Source organism: Amphiprion ocellaris, chromosome 8 (genome assembly GCF_022539595.1).
Source record: "Amphiprion ocellaris isolate individual 3 ecotype Okinawa chromosome 8, ASM2253959v1, whole genome shotgun sequence".
Lineage (NCBI taxonomy): Eukaryota > Metazoa > Chordata > Actinopteri > Pomacentridae > Amphiprion > Amphiprion ocellaris.
The window spans coordinates 31,421,169-31,444,923 of NC_072773.1; the positions used below are offsets into that span (position 1 = coordinate 31,421,169).

At 42.0% G+C, this 23,755-nt stretch overlaps 1 protein-coding gene across 11 annotated transcripts in view; it reads right to left on the minus strand.

Moving 5' to 3' along the window:
- Positions 1 to 5,129: 5,129 nt before the first annotated feature.
- huwe1 (HECT, UBA and WWE domain containing E3 ubiquitin protein ligase 1) overlaps positions 5,130 to 23,755 on the minus strand; it is a 43,246-nt gene continuing 24,620 nt past the window's right edge. For 6 of the 11 annotated variants that reach the window (XM_055013198.1, XM_055013194.1, XM_055013197.1 and 3 more), the window contains 37 exons: positions 22,961 to 23,184; positions 22,633 to 22,844; positions 22,325 to 22,507; positions 21,997 to 22,169; positions 21,771 to 21,910; positions 21,534 to 21,609; positions 21,215 to 21,313; positions 20,951 to 21,078; positions 20,710 to 20,869; positions 19,855 to 20,083; positions 19,557 to 19,735; positions 19,381 to 19,470; positions 18,380 to 18,540; positions 18,224 to 18,266; positions 17,019 to 17,390; positions 16,609 to 16,819; positions 16,169 to 16,293; positions 15,863 to 16,083; positions 15,360 to 15,751; positions 14,491 to 15,154; positions 13,656 to 14,364; positions 13,464 to 13,552; positions 12,549 to 12,705; positions 12,311 to 12,446; positions 11,908 to 12,119; positions 11,576 to 11,811; positions 10,692 to 10,794; positions 10,009 to 10,158; positions 9,633 to 9,878; positions 9,420 to 9,537; positions 9,178 to 9,318; positions 8,802 to 9,089; positions 8,542 to 8,647; positions 8,209 to 8,326; positions 7,613 to 7,794; positions 6,978 to 7,168; positions 5,130 to 6,000 (listed from right to left, as the gene is read on the minus strand). In XM_055013198.1, coding sequence (XP_054869173.1) covers positions 5,898 to 6,000; positions 6,978 to 7,168; positions 7,613 to 7,794; positions 8,209 to 8,326; positions 8,542 to 8,647; positions 8,802 to 9,089; positions 9,178 to 9,318; positions 9,420 to 9,537; positions 9,633 to 9,878; positions 10,009 to 10,158; positions 10,692 to 10,794; positions 11,576 to 11,811; positions 11,908 to 12,119; positions 12,311 to 12,446; positions 12,549 to 12,705; positions 13,464 to 13,552; positions 13,656 to 14,364; positions 14,491 to 15,154; positions 15,360 to 15,751; positions 15,863 to 16,083; positions 16,169 to 16,293; positions 16,609 to 16,819; positions 17,019 to 17,390; positions 18,224 to 18,266; positions 18,380 to 18,540; positions 19,381 to 19,470; positions 19,557 to 19,735; positions 19,855 to 20,083; positions 20,710 to 20,869; positions 20,951 to 21,078; positions 21,215 to 21,313; positions 21,534 to 21,609; positions 21,771 to 21,910; positions 21,997 to 22,169; positions 22,325 to 22,507; positions 22,633 to 22,844; positions 22,961 to 23,184 — 7,367 coding nt within the window. In that variant the 3' untranslated portion in view covers positions 5,130 to 5,897. The remainder of the gene's footprint in view (positions 6,001 to 6,977; positions 7,169 to 7,612; positions 7,795 to 8,208; positions 8,327 to 8,541; positions 8,648 to 8,801; positions 9,090 to 9,177; positions 9,319 to 9,419; positions 9,538 to 9,632; positions 9,879 to 10,008; positions 10,159 to 10,691; positions 10,795 to 11,575; positions 11,812 to 11,907; positions 12,120 to 12,310; positions 12,447 to 12,548; positions 12,706 to 13,463; positions 13,553 to 13,655; positions 14,365 to 14,490; positions 15,155 to 15,359; positions 15,752 to 15,862; positions 16,084 to 16,168; positions 16,294 to 16,608; positions 16,820 to 17,018; positions 17,391 to 18,223; positions 18,267 to 18,379; positions 18,541 to 19,380; positions 19,471 to 19,556; positions 19,736 to 19,854; positions 20,084 to 20,709; positions 20,870 to 20,950; positions 21,079 to 21,214; positions 21,314 to 21,533; positions 21,610 to 21,770; positions 21,911 to 21,996; positions 22,170 to 22,324; positions 22,508 to 22,632; positions 22,845 to 22,960; positions 23,185 to 23,755) is intronic. The other 5 variants (XM_055013202.1, XM_055013196.1, XM_055013199.1 and 2 more) reach the window with 5 other exon arrangements.

Consider the following 23,755-nt stretch of genomic DNA (forward strand, 5'->3'; position numbering starts at 1 on the left):
AATTGGTTGATGACTCCTGCAAAGAAAGGGTTAAGCACCATCATCAATTCTCTTCAGTATAAATATCTCTCTAGCTAATTAGAAACATTAAACCAATTACTCTAATGAACTGATTTGGTCCCGTCACCCATTCTGGCTCTGTGCTAAAAAAGCTTTTTATCATTTTGCTCTGTGAGCGCCATAATGTTGTGATTTATTCCAGAGCGGCTGAAGACAGCAGCAGTAAAATGTATTAGGCTGAGAGCTTTCTGGCTCATACACAAAGTAGTCAGTATTAATGAACTCCACCAGCCTTCATTTCCTCCTCAGCCCCACTATCACTGATGAGGAGGGATCACTGTTATTGGTGCACTTTGTTTACCAAGAGCAGGATATTTTCTTGAAGCAGCCGCCACACACAATCTGCTTGATCTCTGGTGTCTTTTTAACCCTCCTGTTGTCCTCATTTACGGGCACCAAAAAATATTGTTTCCTTGTTTGAAAAAAAAAAAAAAATCCAAAAATTCAGCCAAAAAATTCCCCAAATTTCAGAAAATTTGCAAAATGTTTGGGAAGAAAATTCCAATAATTCCTTAAAAGTTTCCCTTAAGTTTTATTTTTTAAAAATCCACCAAATTTGACAAGAACATTCTTGTAAATATTTTTTTTAAAAATGAGCAAAAATCTTTCAAAAAAAATCCTTAAAATATCTAAAATGATTACACATATATCAGTAAAACATCTGATGTTTTCTTTAAGAACATTCACAAAAAATCTACCAAAATCCAGTGAAATTTGCTGGATTTTGGTAGATTTTTTTGTGAATGTTCTTAAAGAAACATTTTTTAAACTTTTTTTTTTTTTTACCAAAAAATATTCAAAAATTTCCCAAAAATGTTGAAAATGTGGACATCAAAAGTTTCACTGTGAAAATACATTTTTTCCACATTTTCAAACTTTAAAACAGGTCAATTTTGACCTGCAGGACGACACGAGAGTTAATTGCAAATCAAAGGCTCAACACAGCAACAGATGCTCACAGAATATGCAAAGCAAGTGTGGCCAATGGGAAACGGAATCCGTGCTTCATACATGACAAGGGGTGGCCAGCCAGTGCACTGTAAAACCAGGTCTTACTGTGGGGTCTGAAATCCCTGCATGACAGCGCTGTAATTTCATTTATCACGCCTCAGCACGCACCAGATCAGACACGGACGCTCCCCATTCTGCCACCGGTGTGAAGGTTTCCAACGGGAGCCGGGATGGGGGAGGGTCAAACAAGCGGCTACAGAAACACTGCTGGGTGGGTTCACTTCGATTTCCACTGTTGTACGGGTCCTCATGTGGAACAAATTCAGCACGCAAGAGCAGATGAAAGAAGGTGGATACACGGGGGATGATTGAGGGGAAAAGGGAACGACAGGTGCAGACATGCGAGGGCTTCAGCGGAGGAGCAGGGAGGCAGAACAAATACAAGTATTCTGTAACACTGGGTTTTGTGGCTTCACAGAAAGTAATTAGCTTTAAATCCCCCGGTGGCATTTAAGATTTTTCTTGATGAAAACAAGGATTGTTAAGAGAAAATTTAATCTCAGTGTTTAATCCTAAGAAATGTGCATGGCGGAAAAGCATCTCTGCTGTTGCGACACTAAAGTCCCTCGTCTGTCTTTGATTAAAACCCTAAAAACTCATCTCTGTGGATCAAAGACATATATTTAGAAACCGAGTTTTCTCCAGAAAATAATCCCTTCATGGCTCAAAATGGCTTAGAAGTAACTCCACACCAGTTCTTCCTCTAAAATGTGAAGCTCTGTGAGGTCACTGCTTCTGTCCCCATCCACCCTTTCCTGGTTACTGCAGCTCGAGCACACCAGCTCACCTCGATTCTGCTCAAACACAGTCTGTTTTACATTTTTGCAAACTGGTGTATTAGAGTAATTGTGCGAAGGGCGAATGAACCAGGTCATGTACAGGGCTACTCTTGAAAACAGTCTTCTTCCATCAGCTGGAAAACTCTTTCCTGCCTCCAGTGACTGGATTTTCCAGCAAGACAATGCCCCTTATCACACGGCAAGGTCAGTTAAAGCCTGGATGGAGAACCAGAACATTGGAACCATGCCCTGGCTGCTCAATCACCAGATCTAAATCCAACTAAAAACCTGTGGAAAATCATCAAATGTGAAATGAAGACCCACAAGCCCAAAAACAAAGCAAACTTGTTAGAATTAGTGCAACAGGAATGTGCTGCTGTGACAGCAGAACAATGTCAGAAGCTGGTGGAGAGCAGCCAAGATGTATGACTGCAGTCATCAGAAACAATGGTTATGCAATCAAAAACTAACTCCTGTGTGTATTAATATTTTCAAAAAATGAGTAAAAATCTTCCAAAAAATCCTAAAGATATCTAAAGTGATTACATATATATCAGTAAAACTTCTAATATTTTCTTTAAGAACATTCACATAAAAATCAACCAAAATCCAGCAAAATTTGCTGGATTTTGGTTGATTTTTTTTGTGAATGTTCTTAAAGAAACATTTTTAACATTTCTTTTTTTCCACCAAAAAAATGTTCAAAGATTTCCCAAAAATGGTGAAAATGTGGACATCAGAAGTTTCACTGTGAAAATATTTTTTTCCCACATTTTCAAACTTTAAGACGGGTCAATTCTGACCCACAGGACGACACGAGGGTTAAACAAAGAATATCACCTGCACCTACTGCATTCAGGTGTTCTTTCAAAAGCCATCTCTGTGGATCAAAGATACACGATTGTTCAGAAGTTTGGGGTCACTTAGAAATGTCCTTAAGCATTTTTTAGCTGGAAACAGCTGATTTTTAATGTCATATTCCAGCAGCCATCACTCCTGTGTTCTAATGCTACATTGTGTTAGCTAATGGTGTTGAAAGGCTAACTGATTGTTAGAAAACTCTTGTGCAGTTATGTTAGCACATGAATAAAAGTGTGAGTTTTCATGGAAAACATGAAATTGCCCGAGTGACCCCAAAATTTTGAACAGTAGTGTATATATTTAGAAAACTTATTTTTTCATGAAAATAATCCCTTCATGGCTCAGAATGGCTTAGAAGTACCTCCATACCATTTCTTACTCCATAATGTGCAGATCTGTGAGGTCCCTATTTACTGTAGCTCAGGCACACCAGCTCACCTACATCCCTGCTCACACACACTGAAAATGTTCTTTTCTTTGCACATTTAATCCATTTCTGCTTCTTAATGTTCCATGAAATTAAACAAAGACTGTCAGCTGCACCTGGAGCTGTCAGAAGTTCACATCTACTGTCCTCTGTGTTGTAAAAATAAAGCGACCTAAGCCAGGTGCACTGATAAAAGCCTTTGTTGGTTGCTGTGAGACCTTAAAGAGCATATTTACCTGGTGTTCTGGTGAAGCAAACATTTCTGCTTTCAGGGACGGAGGGGTCGTGGACAATGATCCTGCAAATAGAGAGAGGAGTGTGCAAAAACGCAAGGGTTGTACCAAATGGTGGAGTCAAAGGAAATGTTGCAATAGTCACTTTAAGACAAGGACTGGTCTAGACTTGTCCTAAATCAGTCAATCAGCTGAAAATTCTTTCCTGCTGTGACAATGTATGCAATATTTATTGTGGCGGTTGGAGGTTTTTTTTTTTTTTTTAAATCGGATCTAAGTTGATTTCCAAACACATGAACATACTCACCATATGGGCAGGCTGTGGTTTAAGTTGTCTTCAAGGAAAGAAGAACCTGCAAAATGCTCTTTCATTTTCATTTATAGCATGCAGACATCACTGAAAAGAAATCAGCCTTTCAAAACAATCCCAGATGCTATTTTCTATTGAGGATCCAGTAGTAAATAAAACGTCCAAGAACCAGCACTTAAATTCAGACTTAAGTTGGTCGTACTACAGAAATTAACTTGTTTCTATGCAGATTAGGTTTTACTAAATATTCAAACCCACTAATTTCCACGTTTGTTAGCCAAGTAGTTGACTGAAACTGACAAACTTGCCAAGAAGCTTTCAGGATGAAGAAATAAAACATTAAGTGAACTTATCAGACATTAAAATTTTGCTTCATGACATTTCCTCTACATTTTACAAAAATAAGCGGTGCAGCTGCCTGGCTAAATGACTAGACAGGGTTGATCAGGTTAATGCAATTGAATATTTCTCCCTCTTGCTCTAGTTTACATGAATACTAGATTTAAAAAAAAACAAAAACAAAGTCACACCCGCATTTACAACGGATTGGCAGTCATTGTTGAACCTAGTAACGTACTTATTTTACTGTTTTGCAGATTCTTTTGTGCAGAACACCCAGGTTTCACATTACTTTGACTTTACTAGCCGAGGTATTTAGTTTTAATGGTGCAATCCAATTAACAAATTAATTAGAAACCGTGCCAGAGCGACTAGTATCTTTGAAAGGGCTTCGCAAACACAAGAATTTAACGGTTTCAACCCAAATCCCTGTTAGTCCCGACTTCAAAACTAGACACAGAGGCGGATTAAAGCTTCATCTTCAGTCTTTTTCTAATCAAAACAAAGCCAAGGAATGCTTTTCTTACAGCAGACTTTCCTTTTTTTGCTTTGAAAACAGGAGCACAGGTGAAACTAATTTCATTTATGGCGTTTTTTTTCTTCACATTTTCAATTACAGCTGTATTTTTCTCGCAGCCCAAAACGTCTCCTGTGAGCAGATGAAACCTGTGAGAACGCCACGAAATGAAAATCAACGCAGCGCTGTCATCTTCATTTCATCAGCGACGAAAAGACGGCGAGAGGAGACGCTGTGGGCTGTGAGGCATCGCTGAGGGTGCAGTCGACTGAGACGGGGCAGTTTGGGTCAGTGCCAGCTCCTCGTTTTAACCCGGCAGCTTGGGGCCGTGCAGGAGGACTCTGCTGTAGGACGGCATCGGTAATCACATATCATGTTTAAGAGATTTTGTCAGGAGGGACAGTTTGTCTGACTCATTGCTGGGATCAACGGCAGTGCACAATGCAAGACTGATAGCACAGAATCACTGGGGGCTCAGCTGATGAAAATACCTCATTTCAAAAGCTGTCAAACACCCAACTAGTGTTATGAATTGACACATCTGAGTTGATGAAAATAATGGTTAAAACACTGTTAAAAGAGACAATGAACGCAATTTTATGCATTTATTCATGTAGTTATTCCACTCTGATTCAAAGGCTCAAGGCTGGGTCAGCGATTTAATAGCCAAAAATACTCTAGAATTTATGGTTAATGTTTTTTTTTTCTTTTTTTTTTTTTAAATCTCCTTCGGGTTTTCTCTTCATTTTTTGTACCATCCTTCCTTAAAAATGCCACAAAACTTTGAAAAGTGCATTTTTGTGAATATCTCCAAAACTTCTCAAGTTGTTCATACACCCCCCATAAAAATGTTCCCCATCGTCAAGTCTTGTGAGGTCACAAATTTGCAACAGGAAACCACCAACATTTTTTTCCCCAAAGGTTTTATAACCATCCTGTTCAAACAACATTCTCTTTTTTCTTTTTACACAGCCAGAGAACAAAAAAAGATTGAACATAATAAACTCCCAAACCTTTTGTACAGAGAAATCAAACTAAATGAAGAAAACATCTCTTATATTAGTCCATGTTTTATCCTCTAAGTCCCCTCTTGCATTTGCCATTAAATTGGGAAGGGAGACACAAGTGTGTCAAAATGAGGCTCTCTGTGTTGTATGCAATGTCAATCAGTCTATTTCACTTGCTGGTTTTATCTGTTTAATATGGAATAGAAACCAGCAAGTCTAGGCCATTCAACAAGTAATCCAGTATTGTCTATGATAGTGTGTGTGCGTGTTCAAAGGTTATCAGTGTGAATATGTCAGGAGTGGGCAATTCTAAATTAAGTGTATGCATGTCTGTGTGTGTTAAGAGTCTGAGTTTAAGCCAGTCCGAATCCCTCCGAGCATTCCTGAATGGCCAACAGCAGCATATGTCTCAGCTTCTCATAGCTCTCATAGGCTGGAAGGTCCAGCTGGTTAAAGCTGAGGGTGGAAAACAAAGAGAACATCACGGTTACATCTTTACAACTGTGTTCCTGCCACAATCGTTCTAATCATGTATGCCAGGGGTGTCAAACATGCGGCCCACGGGCCAAAACCGGCCCTCCAGACGGTCCAATCCGGTGCACGGGACAATGTTGTAAAGTGTAAAAATTACAGAGAAGATATTAACTGCAAATCATAATTTTGTAAAACTATAAATTTAAAAATAATTTCTAGATCATGACAAGTTGTTTTGATCATAAAGTAAAATACTAGATTGCTTATTGTTCTTTTGCCATTTTGTGTCAAATTTCTGTTATATTTTGTCTTGTTTCTGTTGTTTATTTGTCTTTTGTCTGACTTTGGTCATTTGTTTCTCGTTTTTGGTCGTTTTGTTCCCTTTTTGTCTTGCTTGTGTTGTTAGCCTATTTTTTGTCATTTTTTCTCACTTTTGTCATTTTCTGTGGTTTTTTTTGTCTATTTTTATCTAATGTTGGTCATTTCTCCATTTTTTGGCTGCTTTCTAACTTTTTTTGTAGTTTTTCGTATCTTTTTTATTTTGTTTCATGTCGTTTGTCTCATTTTTTGTCATTTTGTTCTTGCTTTGTCCTTTTGTGTCTCATTTTTGCAACATTTTCTTTTGTTGTCAGATTTTTGTCATTTGTCTCATGTTTTTGTCGTTTTGTGTTTCCTTTTTGTCTCGCTTCAGTTGTTAGTCTATCTTTTTGTCATTGGCATAATGTTGTTGAAATTTATTTTTCTTAAGAAATTTCAGCTATTTCATAATGTTTTGTAAAAAGATAATTCCTTAAATGTGAACATTTTTGCACCAAAACAAAGGAACAATTTGGAGTTAGTTATTTATAGGTTATTATGCTCTGACTTTATTGGTCCTGTCCACCTGAGATCAAATTGGGCTGAACTAAAGTGAGTTTGACATCCCTGGTTTATTCCTTGTAAACCTGCTGTGTGTTTACCAGGTATGGGCAGATGGCAGGCGGTCAGTTGACCGATCATCACGGTGGATCTGGAACTTCTGGATGCCGTTCATGCCCTCCAGAGCAGCAAATCCCTGGAGGGGAACCTTGGACGTGCCGGTGACAAACTGTAGGAACTTGGCCCGGTCTGCCTGATCAAAGGACCGCAAGGCCCTCCAGAACCACTGGATCTAAACATTAAAAAAAAGGGAAAAAAATAGTTATACGTGTGTTCCAATGTATTTTTTTGCTTTTCTGTCTGAGAGATAAAAATAGTTATTGTTAGAAATTCAAACGTGAAGGAAATAACTCCAAAAGAACAGATTTCTGTCATTTTAAACAATATGCAACCAAGTCTGTTGTTTTGGTTTAGACACATTTTAGTTTATTTACACTGCATCAAACCAGTAGTGCATGCCATATGTGGCAAATAAAATGTGGCTACATCAGTTCTACTTAGTCCGGAATTTAAGTCAAACAAAGATTCATGGGTTTCTTCACAATAGTCAGATGTGCCTGATGTGCCCATTTGACTATTGTGTAGAAACCTGCATATCTTGGTTTTGTAATCTCCCTATTAGGTCCCTCACACATGAGCTGGTAGATATAAATAGTAATGCTGCACTAATCCATACCTGGATGGAGCTGGACTGGTATTTGTGGTATTCAGTGTTGGCCTTCAGGTCATCGATGTCGATAGTAGGCAGGCCAGAGATGAGCAGCTCCAGCTCCTGCTCAGTGAAGATGGAAATCAGCCTCTTGGGGATGATCTCGTAGAATCCCTCAAGGAAGGCTGCCAGCTGTTTACGGATTGCACCTAAAAAAGAAGTCCAATTATTTACTCAGGGCTTGTTCTGTAGAAGTGAGAATATGCTCACTTGTCCTGCAGGTAACACTGTTCCATCATTTTTCTGATTAAACAGCTGAATATTGAAAGCTTCACTGAGTAATGTAATCAAGCAGCAGCTGAAAGATGCTTCTTCCAGAGAGCACCTTTAACACTCTACTGCATATTCATTCATTCAAAACTTACATAATGCCACCTAGTGGAAACAATCAAAACAGCATTTATTACATACATGCCTGGACATGTAAAATGGCATCTGCTGATTAAAATATACAGATTAATCCATTTGCACTGACTGGTTGTTTTTGGTACTATAACTCAGTATCATTAAAGTCTTACTGCTATTATTTACTTCAGTCTTTGGTGAAATGACCACAACCTCACCTGTCATCTTCATCTGGCACACCAAGTGCACATACTCCTTCTTGTTTTCCTCTGTGACGAGAATATTGGCTCCATTGGGCTTGAGGTCTCTCACTTCACATACCCCAAACTCCTGGACCTAAACATGGCACATTAAGACTTTCAGCATCACTTGTCTTACAGAGTTTCAGTTGAATGTTATATTTTAGGTACCAGAGAATTACAACATTGAAGCACGTTTTATGGGAACATTAAATATATCAAATTGAAACCATCGAGCCCCAACCAACACACACAATGATAAGGAAGAAAAAAAAGGATAATAATTGAAACCTTTAGAAAACAGAAACCAACCTCTGTGCTGAATGTCAGCTCATAGCCCAGCGTGGACACGTCGTTCTCCAACAGGTACACCAAGCCCTGGAAGAATGGGTAGTCCTCGCTTTCCATGTCTGTGTACCTAGTGATCCCGCAGAAAATTCAGCCATATTTTTAACATATTCAATAAAAAGGCAACAAAATACAACTAATCAGCTGTCTTGCTGCCACAGTGTTTAGTGTACTAAACACTCAAACACGGGATACTTGGCTTTAACTGCTAGTAGCTAAAATACCTGACACTCTTGCCCAGGATGTGCTTGTAGAAGCTGCGGGTAAAGTAGCACTCCAGTAACCGGTTATCATAGACTGCCTTGGCCACAACACGACCCACAAACTTGAAGTAGCTGAGGTGGTTGGGGTTGCAGTGGGATGAGGGGTTGATGGTGTAGGTGACGCGATCGCCTGGCGAAGTGCGGAACAAAGCGTACATGGGGTTGAACATCTCCCGGGAGATGATCATGTACCATTCCCTCAGCAGGCCGCCAGCATCCTGGCCCTCCTCCCCTTCAAATACAATGTACCTGCAGTGGAAAGTGAGTAGAGTACGACAGGATGAGCGGTTTTAAACTGAGAGGATATTAAGATAGATGAACAGCAATGAAGCCTTACAGCCTATTCTTCATGTCCTCTGGGCTCTTGCGATGCAGCTCCCTATAAGAGTCCTCAAACACATGATCTCTCCTCACGTGCACAGCCATGTCCTCCTTCCTCAGGCCTTCGTCCAGTCGCTCTAACTCCTGGCGGAAATACCTGCAGGGATTAAGAGAAAGTGCAGCAAGTCAGTGATTTAAAAAACAAGACAATAACTGTGGATGACAGTGAAGGTAGAAATGGAACATAATTCTCCGTACTTCCTCTTCACGTCAAAGTCCAGGATACGTATGTAGTCAACCAGAACTGCAAAAGGCCCATCAGCCAAGTGAGTAGTAGACTGGCGCAAGATCTGATTAAGCACTGTACGGTGAGTTTCTGAAAGGAAGAAAAATGAGTCCTATTAAAAACTACGCCACATTTTAGAGCAAAGCTTCATCCTTCTCTTTACTCAGATGTTACTTCAGGCTTACCAGCAAACCGGAGGAACTTCTGGGTGTCTGGTGGCAGGTTTGAAGAAATGTGCATGGAGGATGGTTCTCTGGAAAAGAATGGGTCTAGGGATGAAGGTGTGGCAGGTGTGAGGGGTGCTGGGGACAGTGGTGGAGGCTCATCTTTGATGTGAGACAGCTGGCTCTCCCGAGTATCCCTCACAGGAGGCTTGCTCTCTCGTTCCGTGGCGTGGACAAGGAAGAAGGCCTCCACCGCAGGCTGGAGTACTAAGGAAACAAAGGATCATAAAGGAAATATATATCAACCAAACAAGTACCTTCAACAGACACAAATACAATGTAATATACATACAGTATATCATAAATAAATGCATTTGTTGCAAAGGATTCCACCTACCCAGCACAGCATGCTGGTCATGGGACTCTTCCAGCTCTTTCAGGCATTCCCCGAGCATATCCCATAGTTCATCCAACAACAGCTGCTCACTGAGCAGAGGGAGGTCTGGAAGTCTCTCCTCACTCTCAGACTGTCCATTTCCTTCTTCATCTAAAAAGGGAATTTACAAAATAGATTTAAGTATTGCATCAATTTTGAGCTGGTGCTGATACCTGATAATAGACTTAAACTACTTATTGGACTGTCAATCCAAAAGCTCCACAGTTTGTAAACAAGCCCATATTTGTCTGTATATATTTGAACTGCTTGAGTTATGATGGTTGCTCCTGCTGTTTTAGATACTGTTCATCACAATTGAGATATGTTTCAGTGTATAAACACCATATGATACATTTTATCTTAAAACCTAAGCAGAGCTAACAAGTTGAAATGCAGCCAATAATAAAGCATTCCAATGTGCAGTTTATAACTCCTGTAATTTGTCAACTTTGTTTCATGTAGTTACTGAATAATGTGTCATTTTTAATGTGCAAATGCTCGAAGTAATGATGCAATGATAGGGAAAAATTAATTACATCATTATATCAAGGGTAAACACACTGTGCTGAGGGGATGTGGGGAACATTTGCTAGGGAGAACAACAGTAAATCAGCAGGTGTTTTAAACTGTTACTTGAGTCATACCCAGAGGTGGAGGATCCTGCTCTAGAGGAGAGGGCTGGTCTACGTCCATTGGAGAATCATCTCTCTGTGCTGCTTGGGCTTCTGACACTGACTGCACTTCAGACTACAGAAACAAACCAGGTAGGACCAGAGAGGTAGAGATAAAAAAACAGGAAAAAATACACAGAAAAGAATTAATTATTAGAGAGATGAATCTTTTCATAGTTAGACATCTTGAGTGAGATTGCCATGCAAAATGACATTCCCATGATCCACTGAGAGGGAGGAAGGAGGAGGGAGGGCCAAAAGCATGAAGCCACATCAGCCAGCAAACACACATCAGTGAAACTGATCAAATGGCTTGGAGCAGGCAGTACATTCACATTTAGACACGATCAACAGGAGAACATGTCGATGCAAATACACTGATACAGAATGCAGTGAATCACTGGCGCATCTGTCTTTCTGTTGGGGCTGTCAGTGTTCATCACAGCAGCAGAGTAGATGTCACTATGCATAAACCATTTGAGGTAACAGACTGTAGGGTGACTACACAGCACATCATGTTGTTTAACAGATAATGAAGTGCAACAACAAACAGGTTACTATAGTCATTTGTTTTAAAAAATGAGGAAAAACAATACGCACTGCAAGTAATGGGTTAGCTTATTTTACAAAATGCACAAAGCCAGTATGAGCAAAGTATATTAGACATGTGGCATGTAAACAGATAGTCATTTAATCGCATTTATCTTGACGACCGCCACAGTAATTTTGACACACTGTGATGGTTGCACTGTCTAGTCAATGGTGTTTTTTTTCAGCTTTCAAATGATCTTCTACTCTATAAGTGTGTGCAGTGTGTGAGTAAGAGTATGCCTGCTGTCAGTGCAGCCCATGCTAACCGTGGCAGCAGCAGCCGTGCCAGCAGGGGGAGCAGCACCAGTGGGAGCATGGGGGGCGGCCACTGAGGATCCAGCAGCGACGGCGGCAGAGGCAGAAGGGGCGGTGGGTGGGGGGGCCTGTTGGAGCCGACGAGCCCGCTGCCCCTCTCTCACCATCTGGATGATGGCGTCAGCCTCAGCCTCCAACTGACGCACTGCAGCCTGGATGCTGCTGGCTGAGCCCAAACTGGTGGAGCCTGGCCATTGAGAAAAGGAGGAGTTTTATCACTTGATAAAACCATGAGGACATTGTACGCATATATCAAGAATACTGTGCATATGTAGCATCTTACCTAATCGCCCTGTCTGTTTGGCTTTCTTGTTGGCACGTCGTGTGTCTTCGCGGAGCTGGATAATGACTTGTAGCACTCTCAAGAAAAACTTCTGTGTTGATGTCTTAGATGTTAGTGAACTCATACATGGAAGTTGTAATTCACGTCCTCCCAGTGTGCGCTTCTGTGCAGCCACAATCACTACACTCTCTGACCCGTCAAACCTGTGCCGCAACCAATAAATTCACACAAGCGAAAGAATTTATAGTTATGACATATTACACATCATTATATGTTCTAATGTAACAAGGGCAAATGTAAAACTAGACAAACTTTGATTAAAACTAGAGTTTTGATCAAAACACTCAGTCTATTAGTCTTTTGTCTGTGTTGACAAATTAATGTCACAGAATCATCACAAGCTAACCTGCTGGTCATCTTGCCCTTTAGTCTGGCTGAGATGGAGGAATCCTCTGGAGGGGCATCCGGGGAATGTGAATCAGCTTGTGCCCGTCTCTGCTGCTCCAAGTTGTACTCTCTAAGCTCAGCCAGTAATGTTCCTGAGAGAGAAAAAAATATATCACAATGTGTGTAAAGAATAATCTCTACTGGCTTACAAAGAGACATGAGAACTGGCAGCTGTGCAGTTGCCCAAAACTGACCTATCTGCTTGCAAAGAGTGTATCCAAGGTGTCTAGCTCCACTGAGCAGCAGTCTGAGGACAGTGTCTCTGGTGGCACCGTCTCCTCTAGACAACTGCAGCAGAATGTTAGCTGCATCCTCCAGACCTTCCTCTGAACATGAGTGAGATGTCAACACCTTGTAAGGAGGATAAAAAGAGTTGTTAGAAAAATTATTACAAATGATTGATCAAAATGCAGAGAGGTGTAAAGAAAAAAAGGAAAAATAGATCAATAAGAGTGCACATAGACATTGACAAATGATGCCATTACGTATTTGTGTACTCACAAGGACCAGTAAAACAATTATCTGAGGGCTGTCAGCAATCTAAATAGTGGAACACCAACTGATGTATCCACGTCCCAAAATAGAAATGAATCAAGAAGGCAATGTTATACAACAGATCTTTTGTTACTACTTTAAAGCTCATTTAACCAAATGTAGATTTCACAGAATTTGTACAAATTGATTTGTATCAACAGAATTTTACCAGGATTAAGTCTGGTGCATTATTACATTTTAGTGTCTGCAGCAAGAGGAGCAAAAATAAACACAGCCAATGTAAACAAAGTCCTCTTTCTGAATAGGACATCTTAGACAACTCTTCAAATTACCGAACTTTAAGATAAAACTGGGGTTTTTAAGCTGTGAAGCTAATACTGCTGATCAGTCAGAGCTCATTAATTAACAGAACGTTTATCTACAGTTTAGGGTAGCGCCACAAACCAAATATGCCTCAACTCGTGCTTGCTTACCAAGGAATCCTCAGTGTTATCCAGGCTAATATCTCAGAAATGTACTTTGATGTAAAGCTCCATTTTTTTGTGAGCAGCAAGGCAAATTCACATCAACTATGAATGACCCCCTATAACACTTTTTATATTCTTCCTCCTTACCTCTACAGAGAGCTGAAGTTGTTTCTCCGTTAGTCCAGTGGAGGCCATCTTGTCACTCTCTGTATTGCTAGTAGTGCCCCTTTGTTTTCCTGTTTTGGCAAATACATACATCATTGTTTTCAAATGAAATCTGTTTTTTTACAAAGACTAAATCAACTGGTGACATTTTATTTTGGAATAAATTAACACTACCTGTAGAGATTGTTCCAGTGGATGTAGGTATAGAGATTGTTGTAGAGGATGTCTGGGAGGTTGCTAGACTTGTCCCTGAGGAAGTACTCTGTGCTGCAGCTCCGACAGAGGCCCCCGGGATGGCCACAGGGGGCTGGATGGAGCCCACTGATGCAGTACCCTGTGTTGTGACTGAGGCCGTGGCTCCTGAGCTGGCTGTGGTGTTAGGGTTGGCAGCCTGTGGTGTTGGGTGTCCAGCAGGCACCTCCGTGGCCTTGTTGTCAGGTAGGGCAATGGATATGAGGGAGAGCAGGCGCAGGAGCTTTTCAGTGAGCAAGGAGCTCCGTCTGATAACAGGGTGGGACAGCATGTTCATTAGTTGGCCTAGAGGTGAGGTCTCTAAGCTGAACTGGGCTCCCTCTGCCTCAGCACTGCCACCCAGAGGCACTGTCTTCATTGAGGCTTTGCCCTTGCGACTGACATTCATGTTGTCAAGCTTGACCAGCAGGTCCCAAAAATCTGTGGAGATTCCCAGTGATTGGGGAGTAATGACAGAAGACCCCAAGGAGTTCTGGGTGTTGGAGGCGTTAGGGTTGCTCTGAGATTGTGATCCTGACCTGGAGCCTCCACCTCCACCCCCTGAGGAGGCTGAACAAAGGCGAGAATCCAGGTCAGAAGATGAAGCTGACAAATCCTTACAGCGCTGCTGGGTGAAATGGCTCGGGAAAACCTGCACGGACAGACAACAAAAAGGATTTAAACAACCGTAACTTAATTGACATTTTTAAAATTCGTACGGCAGATGATAGACAATAGATGCTGTAGCAGATGAGGATCAAGACATCTGGACCCTTACCTTAGCTAGCTGGATAAGTGTGTCCAGCACGTGTCGACAAACCACAGGAGCAGCTTGTGGGTGGATGTGAACAGTGGAGCCTCCACCACCAGCACATGTGACACCTGCAGCGGTGCCCGACACTCCTCCCACAAGTGTTCCAGATCCTGTGGAGGTCCCAGCTGAATGCCGGTCAGCATGTTTCCTACCTGACACTCGCTGAATCTGGAAAATGTTTGTCCGACAGCCCAAGGCTGCATCCATAGAAACAGACAACCAGGAAAGCTGGCTAGAACTGCGAGACTCCACCCTGTTCAGTAACTCTAAGGAGGAAGATGAGGATGAAGAAGAGGAGGAGGATGACGAGGAGAGGGAGGAGGCTGCTGAACTTTTTCCTCCGCAGCCTCCCTGGGTGCTCCTCTTGCCACGAGAATCTTCTAGACGTGAGGTTTCGACACATACCTCACTCTCGCTGCTGCGCTGGAGTATGGATAACAGACTGCGAATGACCCATCCACGTGTCTGAGAGTGGTAGCAGAGGTTCCTGAGCACACGGTGCAGGCGACTGGTGTTAAGCTTCGGTTCATCCACAAACAGTAAAACCAGCAGGCAGGACAAGGCCTCATGGTCCAACAGCAATCGTCCACGCAGACGCAACAAAGAGTCCACACTTGAACTGGATGGTCTGAGGAAACACAGGTGTAACATACATTCAGCTGATCACCTGTGAAATTGCTGTATGATTTGATCACAGATTTTCTGTAATATAAAAGTCATACATTTTTTTAAAGTAATTCATAATGATGATATACTTATTCTCCTTGTAATTTACTCCACAAAAAGAAAAAAAGTGAAGACTCAAAACTGGTATTAAGCGACTATCTCCTTACCTATGGTTTGTTCCTCCCCCCATCTGAAATGTGCCTCCTCTCTGCACAGCCAGTCGGGTGTACTGGACGCCACGATTACTCCCTAACCGACTGGTGAACGCTGGTGAGCGCAAGATGGCTGAGAGGGCTGAAGATGAGCTATGACCAAAGAGCCTCTCATGCATCAGTTGCCTCTGACGTGCCTCTTGTTCTCTACGAAGCGCAGCTGCTTCAGCAGCAATATCTGGAGGCATGACAGCCAACACGCTGTCCTCCATGTCCTCCAAGACACTACGACGGAGCTCTGAGGGCAGCGTCTGGATGAAGGTTACTGGATCCAGGGGGGTGTCTCCCTGTGGAGGCTGCTGTGCTAGCTCTCTTCGCTGCTGCTCTGCTCGCTGCTGTGCAAGAACCTAAGCAAGAAAGAGCCAATTACTTCTTCTTCGGTGATTTTATTGGAAATCATATTTCTCAAGATAAACATTTTGTCTTCGGTGAACTTCTTGTATGTCAGTGTCTCTCACCTCCTCCTGGATGGCAGGTGGCAAAGCCGCTAAGAACTCAGGGCTGACTTCTGTAACCCCTGGCCCTCCCAGCACTGGTGCAGTAGTGGAAGGCAGGGTTGTAACAGCAGGAGGACGCGAGGGTGGTCTGATGCCAAGCTGATTTTGCAGCACCTCTCGACGGATGTCCTCAGGAAGCGCTGCCAAGAAGGAGGGATCTACACCCTCTGGCAGACTGATGCCTACCAAGACAAAAACATCACATTATGAAATGTAAAATTTATAAAAATGTGTTAAAAACTGCAGAAGCATGGCAATTTGTTTTACCTGCAAGTGGGTCCTCCTCCTCATTGCTGGTGGATGGGAGGGGCTCTTCCTGGATGGCCTGCGACTGACTGTCAGCACTATCACTCCTGGGCATCGTTTCTCCAGGGGATGATACAGAAGTGGAGCTGTACACATAAAAAAAGCTCTGTTCTCACTTGACAAAATAATGTGATTATGTATGTACCTAATCAAGTGTGAAGCTGGACAGAATGCACTTGAACTGCTAGGTGGAAATTTGTTGGTGTTTTACCAAATATCATAAATTGAGTTGATGTAAAAATACTGAAAACTAAAGCACCAATGAAAAGGGAGTAGGCATTTACATGACCTGTAACTCTTTTTTATGAACACTTATGGTTGTCTGGCCAAGACATTTATAGGGCAGATTATGTTGCTTTTGAATACACATTTGGTCAGCCATGATATTTCAAGCTCCTTACCCAGTCTCAACATCTGTCTGCCTGTCAGTCAGCCCACTTTCCCCACTGCCAGACAGCTCCTGAGACAGCTGGGTGGTCTGGGCAGGGTTGGGAGCAGCTTCTTCCTGAGTGGCAGAGGCAGGGCTGCTGGTATCCATGGGTGACCCTTCCAGTTGTGACACACCAACTACTGCAGGCTCCGAGTTCTCCACAATGTCTGGACTTAGGGAGGCTGAAGGAATAGAAATAGTTGAAGTTAACTTAGGATATCTTGTCATTCAGTGTAAAATTCCTTTGGTGAATGATTTGCATTCACAGTGTTCACAATATGATAGCTTCTAGCTTGGACCTCAGTCAAGATCATATTTTATATTGCAAATGTGTCCTTACTGTTGGTCAGTCTAGAAATAAAGTTTTCAAAGTTAGTCTACCTTCCCTGCCTTCATCCAACGCTCCTCCACCACCACCTCCTCCTCCGACTCTCTCACCGATTGTGGGTGCTGGGGACATTTCCATCTGAGATGCCTCTGCTTCACTGCTTGGCCTGTCGGCTGCCGACAAGGGTGGAAGGCCAGCCCCTGCCAGAGCAGCCAGTGAGCTGGCATGCGATTCGGCCAGTAGCAGGTCAGCAATTGGCTGGTGGACCTGCTGACTAATCGCAGTCTCCAGGGAGACCAGGGCCTGTTCATGAGGGGCAGGTGTGGTGGGAGTGACCTCTCCAGAAGGGGGAGCAGTGAGGAAGCCCTCTGAGACTCTGGGTGGATCCAGACATGACATCGTACCACCCTGAGCCTGCTCGCCCTCTGCAACATCCAGAGAGAAAATTTATGTGAAGACAGGAATAGAGTTGTTAATACATTCTTTATTAGAAAAAACTACACTGATTATGGCTTAAAGTAATATTGCATTGTTTCATTTGACTTGCAGTTTTTTCCTATGCTTACTAACAAGTACCAGTGCTTGTGCGTCTAACAAATTAACAAAAGAAGTCCCAAAACACAACTGCAATCAAAAGTGTTTCCGAACTTTAAGATATGCATGGCTAATGTTTGAACTATTGCAAGCACACATAAATGGAACGTAAATGGCAATAATGTGATTATCTCTACAACATTTTTTACTTAGATGCCAAAGGCCTCTGCTGAGGAAGGCAGTAAATTGTATAGTTATCTCCTGAACGGGGTGCACAATCCTGATCCCCAACAACAACACAACTTACTACCTCACCACAGCACAAGTAGCAGCAGAGAAGTGCAATTAGATACATATCAAGTAACACTGTACACCAGGGATGTAATGAAAATATCTAGAATAAGGTGCATATCACAGTAATGTGTATCAGGTATTTTCAGTTTGATAATTATCGGCGCATTTCGCAAGAGATTGGCTCCTTTGCAACAAATGAAGATGATGAGCTGGTATGGCGTTGCCATAAGAAAGACAGTAGACTGTATAGTTATCTCCCAGATCTGGTGTGATCCTAAAACTATACAAACTACTACCTCATCCCACAGCACGCACAGCAAGCTGGCTGCTTGCCTCTGGGTGCCCTTCACCGAGTTGTCCAATCCAGACAGGTCAAGGAATTTTAACATTAAGACAGAAACAAAAACAAAATCTATATGAATATCAGTACCTGCAGTGTTCTCTGCACCATTAACTGTCCCCAATGCAGAACCCTGTGGACAAAAAAAAAACAATACACATTAGCATAAAGTGAAAACCAAAAAATGCTTTTACATTTGAAAATTTCTCCTCCTGTACAGTCAATAAACATGCATTATGTGCTGACCTGCAGGCTCCGTTCTCTGGCCTGTTCTGCTCCAGAAGCCCTCCTCTCATTCTGCTTTGACTCCTCCTCCTCAGCCAGCTGCCTCCTTCTCTTCTCCCTACGCTCTTCCAGTTCCTCATCTCGCAGACTCTCCAGATGCTGCAGGATAGGCACCTTCACCACTGAAAGCAGACACAGACATCAGAATTCATCCTTAGTTGTGGCTGTAATTCAAAGTTGCAACAAGTTACCAGGTCAATTAAAGCTACTTTAAGTCAAATTATTAAACATTGTGGATTAATTAAAATCAGTAGTAACAGTATTCATTAATCATGAATTGTAAGAAATCACTGCTTAATGCAGCATTAAATTATAATATTCACTTATGTGTGTTCTCTTTCTGAATCCTCATCCTTTTTGCTTCTGTAAACACTGTCAAGCACATTACGGTTTTCACATCATGCTACCTTTGCAACCCTGGACACTAATGAAGCAGCCCAACAGAGAAAGATGTAGTACAAAAACGCAACAAACCTAAGTACTATGATTTGTAAGTGTTATGTGTACTTTGGGTTTTCTGAGAGTATTTGCGTAAAGACACTGGACATGAAGTACTTCACTAAAAATTAGGTCCTGAGACAGTGAATTACTACATTTTTCTATGGTATAGACAAAACAAAACTCAAAAGAAAATCATTGATGTCCTTAGTAATACACATAGTTATGTTTCTGTAAATACAATCTTCATTAAGGATTCTACTCCAAACATGGTCAGAAAAATCATGGTCAATAAAACACGTGGTCAAACTACTGACGTATTTAAGGAGTGTCGAGATCTGGTTAAAACGAACACTGGAAACTTCCAACTACTTGGCCATCTTATCCAAAGTACCAATAGCCATTACCAATATACAGGCACGTTATCAAACATAGGAGGTATGCAGTCATAAAAAAAAAATAAATCATTTTTGTCATGAAATTTATTGCCACTGAAACAACTCCATGATTTAATATCCATCTACCTGCTACACAGTCGTGCATACTCTCAGCATCCAGCACCTTACACTCATCTGTCCACCTTGTTAGGGCAGTAGGAATACTAGAGAGGGTGCCTAGAGAGACCAAAAGAACAGGCATGTTAGAAATGTATACAATTACAAACCATGCAACAGTCACAGCAGCCAATAGTAATGCTTACCTGCTTGACCACCAGTACTGCTCTGCTCATGGAAGAAGTCATCCAACAACTCATCATCAGAACGAGCAATTATGTGCACATCCTCATTTCCAACCAAGAGGCGGGCACGACCACGAGACTGCAGAGGCAGTGAGCTGGACAGCTGTAGAATGTCTGCTGCTGCACTGGGGCCCAACAGTCTAAGAATTGAGAAGAGAAGGAACACACATTCTAATTACCACAAAATGCAAAGAAAACTGCTGTAACATATACTTCTACACAGACGTGTTGTTGAACAAAGAAGAAATGTTTTTTCCACCTTTGCAAGATGAGTGGAGGGTTGGGCTGGCGGTTGCCTGGGTAGTGAACATGGATGGTGTGTCCACTGTTGGCAGTGAGCTGACGGAGTGTCCTCTGGCTGCGACCCATGCCCTGTGCCAGACGGCTGCTGGTGCCCGCCACACCTAGGGTGAGGGAACCGTGGTCAGCGTGGCGCACCATCAGTGGGTGGGAGCTAGGGATGTTTCCTGGGGAAGGAGGGATGTCAGCTGATGGAAAAATAACAGAAAACAGTAGGCAGACATTAGGGGGACAACTATGGCACAACCCCATGCAATGCTTTAAAAAAAAAAATCAATCTAATAAAATTTTAGTCTCTGTATCACCTGTTTTATTTGTAACTCTACTAATTTGGGAGGCCCTGAGTTTCAGTGACTGAAGCAAGCAGAGGCATAGCAGGAGAGTAGTATCTTTGTTAACTTTTTTTTACACAAGTTATTCTGATATGTTACAGAAGTAAAACAGGTTTAATTGTTATTATGTACAGTATGCTGAATGACTGGCATGGCAAATTATGGAAATAAGGCAGCCCTCTAAAAAAAACTGCTTTATCTTTGCTTCACCTGCTACAAGTTATGAAATCTAACGTGGAAAAGGTCTGTTGTCATGTGACATTAAAACCACTATTCGGAAATCAGAGTGATCATCCAGTTGTGCAAAGAGCACGTTTAATGGAAAAGGAAGCCTTAAACTATGTACAGAATTAAAATGTACTTGATTTCAAACTCATTATTTTCAACTGGGTAAGTTGAGATGGTGAGGTATCAACTGGCAATCAATCAACAATGGGTAAATTTGACCTTAGTAAATGTTAGTACTAAATGATCTTGCTCACCGTTGTTGGAGAACATGTTGTCAAACTCTATGATGAGGTCATCATCCCTGTCAAACCTCTCAAAGCGGATGTGTGGTGCAGCATTGATGTCAGGGAAGTCTTCATCCAACTCCATCTCTGAACCTTCATCATCATCATCCTCATCTCCTTCCTCATCATCCTTAAGAACAGTAGTAGCCGAGTTGTAAGTGTAAGCAACCATCAAAATTCCTTTAATGAACTTCACTGCATCAATCCATACCTGATCCTCCTCCTCCTCCTCCTCTTCCTCCTCCTCTTCATCCTGGCTATCTTCATCATCATTGCTGCCACTAGAATCTTCCTCCTGTGTATGTTCCTCATCCTCTGGCTCCAGGATGTTCATGGAGTCTGATGGAAAAGAGAAACACACACATCCTTACAAGAACATCTTACTGGAGAAGTCGCAAGTGAGACCAATCACAACAACATCAAGTTCTACTCATGATAATAAAACAAACAGCATTCTGATGTGCTAATGTCTTACCTTCACGGTTGGCCTGAAGAGTTGATGCCTGGCTGATATTAGAGGGGGCCTCATCCATCAACACATCCTCTTGCGATTCATCTTCACCGCTGCGTCCCACTGATTGAAAATACACACATTATACACGAGCTCTGAGGTTTGCTTGCCCCTTTGCAATACAAGGAGTGTTCTGGAATTGTAACATTACTTTAAAATAATTATTGCAATTTTTTGCCACAACTTCCCCACTAAGGCTTAGTGGTAGGATATATAATTGCACTACACTTTTTCTTCTCCATGTAACTTCGTTGTCACCTTTGGAATCAATCTAGTGGCTTACCTATAATTGTGCTGTTGACAGTGCCAGCATCTCTTTCCAACAGCTCATCAATCAGATCCACCAACTCATTCTCGACCTGCAAGAACAGGAAATTAAATGCAATGTTAGCCATCAAGTGACAAAGTGAAGAAATGGCTTTTACTTGGGAGCTTAATTTGCTACATTTAGTTACACCCACTTCTATGATATGGCAATGAGGAGAAAACTGAGTGTTGTGTGCAATACAAAGTTATTCACCTGCATAGCTTGTGTACTGAGAACCTCTGGCTGACCAGCAATGACCACTGTGTCTCCCTCTGTCTCTCCATCCATCAGGTCACTGTCTGTTCCCTGCACACGGTGGCTGCCATCCACTGGCTCTGCCTCACCAGACTCTCCTGAAATGGGTGTCACATATAAGCAACAGATCTATTTGGAATCACAGGGAGAGTATTGAGGTACCTCCTCTGTCTCATGTGGATACCTTGGTCCTGAGTGTTGCTGTTGCTGTCCCTGGCAGTGCCCACAGTGTCATGTTCTGCCTTGTTCTTACTGGAGCCTCCTTTGCCCCCAAACAGACTGCTGGGCTGGTTTACAATGCGTGACAGAGTCTCCAGTGGCTTCAGGGCAGCATTCACTGTGTTGGCCATGTTGGGACTAAAGCAAATGATGTAAAGAAAAAAAGATAGGAGTAATTTAACACCGATGTTGAACTTGCTTGTTTGTTTTTGAAATCCACAAGTGATTTCTTCCAGGTGAATCATTAGTTAATTTTAATTTGTAAATTAAATTGAATTAATTTATTAATATACCTGGACAAATCCAAGCTATGAGGGACGCGAGCCAAGTCGTTAACCAGTCCTTTCTTAAGGAAGAGCCTTATGATGTTGTTCATGCCATTATGTTGTGTCTTGGCTGCTGCTGTGCTATAGAAACTGGAGGTGGAAGGACAGGATTCCATGATGGTGCTGATGATGCACATCACAGCCTGAAGCCTGTAAAACAGATGTGCCATGACAAAAGTGAGAAAGTTTGTACAAATCCAACTAAATTATTATTCAATAAATTAAGGGTTATTGTGTCAATGTCAGGTTGCGTTGTGCATTTTTATCCTCCTTACCTAGCATGTTTTTCGGCACCTTCTGTCATTGCTAATGCTCGACTAAGGGCTGCCTTCACCTCATTCACCAGTGCCACTTGGGCATCAGTGCCAGTACCAGCAGCTGCCAGACTAGCTAGGAAGAGACGTGCCAATGCTGGGGTGTCCTTATCCTCTGAATTCTGAGTGTGAGGCAGCAAATGGTCCAGCACAAAGGCTAGAACACTGCAATCCTGTTGGAATGCAGATGTGTCAAAATAGCAAAATAGGTTAAGAGAAAAAAATGAGGTTATTAAAGGCATGACAAGATAGAGGTGTGAAAAGCTGACCATTTTGTTGAACTACCCACCTCCTTAATAAGCTCAGACTGTCCAGCGGTGTAGCAGTAGGAGGCAATTAGTGTGGCGATGCCCACATAGGAGCGCACCAGTTCAGCCAGCAGTCTCAGGATGGTAGAGGTCGGCATTAGAGGCTTGCTTGCCTTTACCTTAGCTGCTTTACTCTCGTCTGAGCTGGTACCCTTCTCTCCCTCTTGTTCTTTCTTCTCCTCCCGCATCTCTTCAGGTGTGGAGGCTGAAGAAGTCAACATAACAGTATGAATATGATATGAACTACATACATATAATATTAGCTCACATGAAGATGAAGTTATTAGTATAAAAATAATTATACACTTGGTGTGAAGCACATTATCAACCTTTACTGGTTTAATATATATTGAAAATAAGAAAACCTCATTGCAAAATTATATTATTATTAAAATACTGGCAGACTAACATAGCTGAAAGATTTAAAAAAAAAACAAAAAACAAAAAAAAACCAGATTAGAGACTATGGAAACTGTTGACAGACATCAGCCATGCCATGCAGTGCTTAATAATAGTACCAACAACAAAAGCAATGTTATTAGACTGACAGCTCATTAATCAATGTGATGACATATGATATGCTATGTAGTGTTAACTAGCATGGCTTTCTACCCCGGTGTTAAGGAAAATTTTCCTTTTTTTTTTTTTTTTTTAAAAGTTATTTTTTTGGCCTTTTTGTGGGCTTTATTAGATAGGCGCAGTGAGAGAGAGACAGGAAACAAGGGAGAAGAGTCGGGGGGAAGACATGCAGCAAAGGGCCGCGAGCGGGAATCGAA